Genomic DNA, 8592 nt, shown 5'->3' on the forward strand with positions numbered 1-8592 from the left:
GATTCGGGCCGATCGCTGCCTCCGCACGGGATGGGAACGGCGTGCGCTGGCCCTTTAAGACAGGTGCGGGCGGGTGGCGGTTGAGTGACGGGGAGATTAACCAATGGGATGGCAGAGTGTGGAGGGGCCAGCCAATGAGCTGGCGGGAAGGGGACGAGGGGTGGGGCTTGGCTCGCTTGGCTCTCTGCGGTGGGAAGCAGGGATCGCTCCCGTTCGGTCCCGTTCGGCTCCGTTCGGCTCCCTTCGGCTCCGTTCGGCTCCCTTCGGCTCCGCTCGGCCCCGTTCGGCCCCGCTCGGTCCCCTTCGGCCATGGGGCGGCGGGTGGCGGTCCCCGCCGCGCCCCTCGGGGACGATTTCTCGTTCGTGAGCCCGGTGGCGAAGTACGTGCTCTTCTTCTTCAACCTGCTCTTCTGGGTGAGTGCGGCGGGCACCGGGACACCCCACTGCCACCGGCTGTCCCCATCCCTGCACCCCGCTGGGGTCACCCCATCTGCGGGACCCCCAGCCCTTGGGAATGTCCCCATCCCTGCACCCTATTGGGGTCACCCCATCCCCTGCGGGACCCCCAGCCCTTGGGAATGTCCCCATCCCTGCACCTCACTGGGATCCCCCATTCCCTGCATTCCCGGGGTCCCCAAACCCACCTCCATCCTCAGGACATCACTAAGGGGGATCCCCTTGGCTTTGGGGCTGTCGCCGCCCCTGGACCCCACTGGACCCCACTGAACCCCACTGTCCTCGGTGTCCCCGGAGCGCCCCATCCCCAGCACCCCACTGGGATCCCTCATTCCTAAATCCCTCTCCATCCCTGGACCCCACTGGGATCCCCCATTTCAGAATGGACAGAATGGGTTTCCCCGTTCCCCGAGGGGTTTTGGAGTCCTTTGGGTCCCCACAGCCTCACCTCCTGGCCCCACACAGGTGACAGGGAGGGGGGACAGAGACCCCTCTTGTCCCAAGCCCACCCCATGGATATCTCACACATGGAAGCGCCACAGTTTTGGGGCCTTTTTGAGGTTTTTGCTTTTTAACTGGGGGATTTTTTGTTTATTTGTTTGTGGGTTTTCGGGAGTTTTTTTATGTTTTTGAGGGAGTTTATGTTTTGAGCATTTTGTAATGTTTTAAGAATTTTTTAAAATGTTTTGGAGACTTTTGAACTGCTTGGATGGCTTTTTTAAAACGTTTTGGGGGTTTTTAATGCTTTCGTGGGGATTTTTTGTGGGTTATTTCCGTGTTTGCAATCCTAATTTTGAGGAAGTTTCTCGTTTCTGATAAACCACGTCCCTGTGTCCAGCCACCCGTAGAGAGCCAGGGTGGCCTCCCAGGAGGTGGGGACAGAGGTGACCTCCCAGTAGGTGGGGACAGAAGTGACCTCCCAGGAGGTGGGGACAGAAGTGACCTCCCGGGAGGTGGGGACATGATGGCCACAAGGGGAAACTGAGGCAGCTGTGCCTCTGGGAGGGCTGCAGGGTGCGGGATGGGGGTGGTGACACCTGGGGGGTGACAGTCCCTGTCCCTCCCTGCAGGTGATCTCCATGGTGATGGTGGCCGTGGGGGTGTACGCCCGGCTGCTGAAGCACGCAGGTGAGTTCCCATCCAGCCATGATTTGGGCTGGAATGGGGGATCTGGGGGGATCTGGGGGTGCTGGTGACAGCGCTGGTGGCACCTCGTTGTGACAGAGGCGGCGATGGCGTGCCTGGCGGTGGACCCTGCCATCCTGCTCATCATGGTGGGCATCCTCACCTTCCTCATCACCTTCTGCGGCTGCGTCGGCTCCTTGCGGGAGAACATCTGCCTGCTGCAGATGGTGAGCTCTGGGGAAGGTGGGGGTCCCTCATGGGGACCCTGGTGGCATCTCGGTGTCACCCCCATGGTCCCCTCACTGTCACACTCCTCATCCTGCAGTTCTCTGTCTGCTTGACCATCATCTTCCTCCTGCAGCTGGCGGCCGGCGTGCTGGGCTTTGTCTTCTCTGATAAGGTACTGGGGGGGCTGGGAGGATGATGAGTGACCCCAGTCCTGTCCTGCTGGGTGACAACCTCGCTGCTGTCCCCCCATCTGTCCCTCAGGCACGCGGGAAGGTCAGCGAGATCATCAACGGGGCCATCGTGCACTACCGGGATGACCTGGACCTGCAGAACCTCATCGATTTTGGGCAGAAGGAGGTGACCTGGGGGGTCTGGAGGGTGGGGTTCCCCCAAAAGGACGAGGATTGTCCCCACTCTTGGGTCAGGCGTGAATCTGTGGGGTGCCACAGGCTGGGGACACTGGATGGCTCTCCAAGATGTTCATGGTGATGTCCTGGCTGGGGAGAGCTGCAGGGAAAGTGGGTGGGGGGAACAAGCAGGCCCCCCCGGGTGTGCTGTCCCTGCTGTCCCCCTCCCCACCGAGCCCCCTGCCCTGCCCGCAGTTCAGCTGCTGTGGGGGTGTCTCCTACAAGGACTGGTCCCAGAACATGTACTTCAACTGCACTGCCACCAACCCCAGCCGGGAGCGCTGCTCTGTCCCCTTCTCCTGCTGCCTGCACGACAGTGGCCAGGTGAGCCCTCGGGGACCCCCGGGGGACACTGCCCTGGGCCTGTTCTCCAGCCCTTGGGGCTGTGCTGAGCCCAGAGTCCTTCCCAAGGACAGGGGGCAACTGATGGCAATGGATGGACTCCATCCCATCCTCTGGGTTTGTGTCCCCATCCCACCCTCTGGGTTTGTGTCCCCATCCCACCCTCTGGGTTTGGGGACTCCCAGGTGGGGATGCTGTGGGGAGGTGGGGTGAGTTCTCCCTCACTGGGGTTGTCTCTTTGGGGGCAGGTGGCTCTGGAGGGCTGGGGTGGGGACACCCGAGGAAGGGGACACCACCCCCCAAGAGCAGGGACCCGGTGTGTTCTGTCCCCAGCCCCTCTGTGCTCTGTCCCCTCTCCAGGCCGTCATCAACACCATGTGTGGCCACGGCATGCAGGCCAGGGGCTACCTGGAGGCCAGTGCCGTCATCCACACCAACGGCTGCATCGACAAGCTGGTCAACTGGATCCACAGCAACCTGTTCCTGCTGGGGGGCATCACCCTGGGGCTGGCCCTGCCCCAGGTACGGCACTGCGGGGAGAAGGGTCCATCCCAAAGCTCCTCCTTGTGGGCTTTACTGGGAGTTGTCTTCATGGCGTGGCTGACTGCAAGATGGGGGAGTTGGGCTGGGGTTTGGGGTGGAGTGGTGGAGATGTCAGGCATGGGGGGTATGGGTGACACTGCCTGGTGTCCCTCAGCACCTCTCTCTCCCTCTTTCTCTCTCTCTCTCTGCACTCCCTCTTGCTCTTTCTCTCCCTTTCTCTCTTTCCTCTTCCTCTCACTCTTCCCCTTCCCTCCCTTTCCTTATCTCTCTCCCCTTCCTCTTCCCTTCTGTTTCCTCTCCCCTTCCCTCTCTCCTTTCCCCCTTCCCTCTCCCTTTTCCTCCCCACTTCTCCTTTCCCTTCTCTCTCTCTCCTCTTCCCTTTATCTTCCCCTTTTCCTCTCCCCATCCCCTCCCTCTCCCTATCTCCCCTTCCTCTTACCTACCCTTTTCTCTCCTCCTCCCTTTCCCACTCCCTCTCTCCCTTCCCTGCGTCTCTCTTTCCCCTTCCCCTCTCTCTGTCCCTCCCCTCCAGCTGGTGGGCATCGCGCTGGCTCAGCTCCTCATCAACCAGATCCGCGACCAGATCAAGCTGCAGCTCTACAACCAGCAGCACCGGGCAGACCCCTGGTACTGATCCCGGCCCGCGTTCCCAAATTCCGGACCGGCGGGAGGAGCCGGCGGGGCTCTGCCGGAGCGCAGGGAACGCGGACCCGCGGTGCCGCCGTGCTGCGAGAGGGCGGCGCAGGGAGCGCGGGGACTCTGTGCCTTCGGCTGATGTGCTGAGCTCGGTCAGCCGCGGGGAATCGCTGTCTGTCTGTCTGGCTGATGTGCTGAGCTCGGTCAGCCGCGGGGAATCGCTGTCTGTCTGTCTGTCTGTCCGTCCTGCTGCTGCACAGACCGTGCACAACGCTTTGCACTGCCATGTGCTTCCCCTCTCCACGCGTGCTGGAGGAGGATGTCTGTCCGTCTGTCTGTTTGTCTGCGTGTCCGTGCACCGAGCTGCCTTCGCCCAGGTGGGCTGCACAACCGGGGACATTCTAGCACCGCCGGTGCCACTGTCACCGTGTCCTGTGGGGACAAGCCCAGCCAAGGGCACGGGTGGGCTGCACGACGGGGACATTCCCTGCACCGCCGGTGCCACCAGCCCCGCGGGGACAAGGCCAGCCGAGGGCATGGAGGGCTGCACAACCGGGGACATTCCCCTCACCGCCGGTGCCACTGTCACCGTGTCCCTCGGGGACAAGGCCAGCCAAAGGCATGGAAAGCTGCACAACCGGGGACATTCCCTGCACCGCCGGTGCCACTGTCACCGTGTGCCACAGGGACGAGGCCAACCGAGGGCACGGAGAGCTGCACAGCCGGGGACATTCCCTGCACCGCCGGTGCCACTGTCACCGTGTCCTGTGGGGACAAGCCCAGCCAAGGGCACGGGTGGGCTGCACGACGGGGACATTCCCTGCACCGCCGGTGCCACCAGCCCCGCGGGGACAAGGCCAGTCGAGGGCATGGAGGGCTGCACATTCCCCTCACCGCCGGTGCCACTGTCACCGTGTCCCGTGGGGACAAGGCCAGCCGAGACCACGGGAGGGCTGAGGGGACAGCCGGGGGTGCTAAGCCCCTCACGGACTGGTCAGTTTTGCTTCCTGTGGCTTTCATGGACAATAAAGAGAGCAGGCTGGACACTGCCAGGCTGTGTGGGGACACCGCGGTGGCTCTGGGGACAAGGAGATGTCACCCCCACCCCGGCCGTGCGGGGACACCGCGGTGGCTCTGGGGACAGGGAGAGGTCACCCCCACCCTGGCTGTGCAGGGACACCGCGGTGGCTCTGGGGACAAGGAGATGTCACCCCCACCCCGGCCGTGCGGGGACACCGCGGTGGCTCTGGGGACACGGAGAGGCCACCCTGTGCCCCATCCCTGTGCTGCCATGCCGGTGTGACACCCCAAAATGAGGGCAGAAGAGGGGATGAAGCACAACCCCACACACCGGGCCTGGCCGCCGCCGCTCGGAGCTGTCGCAAACCCGTGGGTGGAGTTTTTAGGTTGTTTTTTTTCTTTCTTTTTTTCTTTTTAATTTTCCCTTCTGCTCAGGCTGGGTGGTCCTTCCCGCGGAGGCAGCCGGGATGCGGCTCTTTGTGTGCGGCCGGGAGGCTCCTCTGCCCCAAAAAACCTCCTTTTTGGCTTTTTTTCCCCTCAAAATCCACCTCATCCACCTCCGAAATGAGGCTTGTTCCCCAAAAAAGTGATTTTTTCACCCTCAAAAGGGATTGCTTCACTGAAGAGTGACACTTCCCCACAAAAAAAGGGATTTTTCCTCTGCCTAAAACTTCTCCAAAAAGTTTAATCTACAAAGCTGCTCTCCAAAAAAGTGGTTTTTCCTCCAAAACCCCATTTTTTCTCCCCAAAAAGCAATTTTTCTCCCCCAAAAAACTGTCTTTTGTACCCCACAAACTGATTTTCCCTCAAAGAAAGTAACTTGCCCTTAAAAAAAGGAATTTTCCTCCACAAAAATCAACTTCTCTCTCCACAAAGGTGATTTTCTCTCCTAAAATTGATTTCCCCCCAAAAAAATCACTCCTCCCTCAAAAAAGTAACTTTTAACCTGAAAAAGCACATTTTTGCCCCTGAAAAGTGACTTTTCCCCCCCAAAAAAGTAATATTTCCCCTTAAAAAGTAACTTTTCCCACCCAAAAGTGTCTCTTGTCCCCAAAAAGTAACTTCTCTTCCCCCAAAATAAGTTTTGTCCCCAAATGGAAACTTTTCTCTCCCAATCAAGTGCTTTTTGTCCCCTAAAAATCACTTTTGTTCCCCCAAAACCAACTTTTCTCCTCCCAAAAGTGGGGGTTTTTTGCCCCAAAGACAACTTTTCACCTCCAGAAAGTAACTTTTTACTCACAAAGGCCTTTTCATCACAAAGACATTTTATTGCACAAAAAAGGGACATTTTTCTCACAAAAAGTGGATTTTCCCTCACACAACTGGTGTTTTCCTCATAATAAATGAGGTTTTCCTGACATGAGTGACCTTTTCTGCAAAAAAAGGAACTTTTTTGTCACAAAAATAACTTTTTTTCCTCATGTGTGAACTTTTCATCACAAAAAGGAACTTTTCCCTCAGAAAAAGTGGCTTTTTCTCCCACGAGTGAATATTTCCTCACAGAAAGGAACTTTTTCTTCAAAAAAGGAAATTTTCCTTCCAAAAAATGAACTTTTTCCTCATAAAAAGTTACTTGGTTCCTCACAAGTGAATTTTTCCTCAAAAAAATGAACCTTTTCCTCAGAAAAAGTGACTTTCCCTCACAAAAGCAACTTTTCCCTCACGTAAAACAACTTTCCCCTCACAAAAAGCAAATTTTTCCTCACGAAAAGCAACTTTTTCCTCACAAAAATGACTTTTCCCCACAAAAAGCAACTTTTTTCCTCACAAAAGGAACCTTTTCCTCAAGAAAAGCAACTTTTCCTTCCAAAAAGTGAACTTTTTCCTCATAAAAACTTACTTCGTTCCTCACAAGTGGATTTCCCCTCTCGAAAAGCGCCTTTCCCCTCACAAAAAGAACTTTTCCCTCACGAAAAGCAACTTTTTTCCTCACAAAGGAGACTCTTTCCTCACGAAAAGCAACTTTTTCCTCACAAAAAAGTTACTTTGTTCCTTACAAGTGAATTTTTCCTCCGAAAAACGAACCTTTTCCTCAGAAAAAGTTACTTTCCCTCATGAAAAGCAACTTTTTTCCTCACAAAGGGACTCTTTCCTCAAGAAAAGCAACTTTTTCCTTCACAAAAGCAACTTTTCCCTCACAAAAAGCAACTCTTTTCCTCACGAAAATCAACTTCTCCCTCACGAAAACAACTTTTTTCCTCACAAAGGAGACTCTTTCCTCACGAAAAGCAACTTTTCCCTCACAAAAAGCAACTTTTCCCTCACGAAAAGCGCCTTTCCCCTCACAGAGGAGACTCTTTCCTCACAAAAAGCAACTTTTTTCCTCACGAAAGGAACTTTTTCCTCACAAAGGAGACTCTCTCCTCACAAAAAGCAACTTTTCCCTCACAAAAAACCACTTTCTTTCCCTTTCCAGTGCCTTTTCCCCTCACGAAAGGCGCCTTTCCCTCACGAAAGGAACTTTTTCCTCACGAAAAGCAACTTTTCCCTCACGAAGGCCACTCCTTCCTCCCAAAAACCCTCTTTTTCCCTCACTTCCCAGCGCCTTTCCCCTCACGCAAAGCGCCTTTCCCTCTCCCCGCGTCTCTTACCCTCCGCCGCGCCGCTCCCTCCCTCAGCCCTCCGCCCTCCCTCCCTCCCTCAGCCCGCCCGGCGGGGGGCGCGGGCCGGCCCGGCCCCGGGCGGCCCAGGAGGAGGAGGAGGAGGCGGAGGAGGAGCAGCAGCGGGCCCGCTCCGCTCCGCTCGCTCCCGGCGAGCCCAACAAAGGCGGCGGGGCCATGGCGGGCCCCTCGCCCCGCTCCGAGCCGCCCTAAGCCCGCCGAGCTCCGCCGCGATGTGGCCGGGCCGCGGCGGGCGGCGCTGGGCGCTGGCGCTGGCTCTGGCGCTGGCTCTGGGCGGCCGCTGCCCCGCCGCCCCCAACGCCTCGGCCGGGCCGCCGCGCTGCCGCCGCCCCGCGCCCTGCGAGCGGCTCCGCTTCGGAGCCTGCCTGGGCTCCGCGCTGCCCTACGCCGCCACCTCCACGCTGCTGGCCGCCGACTCCGCCTCGCAGGAGGAGGCGCACGGGAAGCTGCTGCTCTGGTCCGGTACGGCGGCGGAGCGGGGAGAGTGCGGGAGAGGCCCGGGATGGGGCGGGAGGGGGATGGGGAGCGGGGAAGGGGGCCAGGGGTGGGGATGGGGGGGTTTGGAGGGGAGTGTGGGTGTAATGGGGAGGGGGTGGGATATTGGGGGGCTGGGGAGGGGTTCGGTATGGAAAAGTGTATAGAGGGGGAGCGGGGTGGGGTACAGTATGGAAAAGTGTATAGCAGGGGCCTGGGGATGGGTACAGTATGGAAAAGTGTATAGAAGGGGAGTGGGGATGAGTACAGTGTAGAAAAGTGTATAGAAGGGGAGTGGGAATGTGTACAGTATGGAAAAGTGTATAGCAGGGGGCTGGGGATGGGTACAGTATAGAAAACTGTGTAGAGGGAGCCTGGGGATGAGTACAGGATAGAAAACTCTGTAGCAGGGGGCTGAGGATGGGTACAGTATGGAAAAGTGTATAGCAGAGGGCTGGGGATGGGTACAGTATAGAAAACTGTATAGCAAGGGCAGTGGGGATGGGTACAGTATGGAAAAGTGTATAACAGTGGAATGGGGATGGGTACAGTATAGAAAACTGTATAGCAAAGGGCTGGGGATGGGTACAGGATAGAAAACTGTATAGCAAAGGTTGGGGATGGGTACAGTATGGAAAACAATATAGCAGGGGAGTGGGGATGGGTAAATTATAGAAAACTATAGCAGGGGAATGGGGATGGGTACATATAGAAAATGGTTTATCAGAGGCTGGAGATGG

The 8592-nt window shown here is 57.4% G+C and overlaps 2 protein-coding genes and 1 long non-coding RNA gene across 10 annotated transcripts in view; 2 read left to right on the forward strand and 1 right to left on the reverse strand.

Moving 5' to 3' along the window:
* The window catches only part of LOC146442951 (acrosin-like), a 73634-nt gene that overhangs the window by 33192 nt on the left and 31850 nt on the right, over nucleotides 1-8592 (forward strand). The gene's annotated exons all lie outside the window — the stretch shown is intronic.
* Nucleotides 198-6117, forward strand: LOC146442959 (tetraspanin-33). 8 transcript variants are annotated; one of them, XM_085080253.1, is made up of 8 exons: nucleotides 198-414; nucleotides 1527-1584; nucleotides 1681-1808; nucleotides 1907-1981; nucleotides 2071-2166; nucleotides 2412-2540; nucleotides 2919-3080; nucleotides 3634-3869. In XM_085080253.1, exons 1-8 carry the CDS (start codon nucleotides 310-312, stop codon nucleotides 3733-3735), a joined length of 855 nt encoding a protein of 284 aa, XP_084936379.1. In that variant the 5' UTR covers nucleotides 198-309; the 3' UTR covers nucleotides 3736-3869. The 8 variants fall into 8 exon arrangements, with proteins under 8 accessions (XP_084936379.1, XP_084936314.1, XP_084936343.1 ...); XM_085080188.1 differs by lacking the exons at nucleotides 198-414; nucleotides 1527-1584; nucleotides 1681-1808 and adding exons at nucleotides 3959-4489; nucleotides 4650-4831; nucleotides 5000-6117 and having other exon boundaries at nucleotides 1906-1981; nucleotides 3634-3911; XM_085080217.1 differs by lacking the exons at nucleotides 198-414; nucleotides 1527-1584; nucleotides 1681-1808 and adding exons at nucleotides 3959-4319; nucleotides 4650-4831; nucleotides 5000-6117 and having other exon boundaries at nucleotides 1906-1981; nucleotides 3634-3911.
* Nucleotides 5410-6729, reverse strand: LOC146442960 (uncharacterized). The gene is made up of 2 exons (XR_014856165.1): nucleotides 6658-6729; nucleotides 5410-6512 (listed from the first exon to the last, which is right to left on the reverse strand). It is a non-coding gene; the product is annotated as an uncharacterized LOC146442960 (long non-coding RNA).

Source organism: Lichenostomus cassidix, chromosome 1Aa, assembly GCF_008360975.1.
Source record: "Lichenostomus cassidix isolate B80296 chromosome 1Aa, HeHo_3.0, whole genome shotgun sequence".
In the NCBI taxonomy this organism is placed as follows: Eukaryota; Metazoa; Chordata; class Aves; order Passeriformes; family Meliphagidae; genus Lichenostomus; species Lichenostomus cassidix.

Excerpts from the sequence above, each read along its gene's own strand:
- LOC146442959 (XM_085080188.1), top strand. The coding sequence starts at position 2,123 with ATGACCTGGACCTGCAGAACCTCATCGATTTTGGGCAGAAGGAG. Across the intron at positions 2,167-2,411 it reads TCGATTTTGGGCAGAAGGAG|TTCAGCTGCTGTGGGGGTGT; the intron begins GTGACCTGGGGG and ends CCCTGCCCGCAG. Across the intron at positions 2,541-2,918 it reads GCCTGCACGACAGTGGCCAG|GCCGTCATCAACACCATGTG; the intron begins GTGAGCCCTCGG and ends TCCCCTCTCCAG.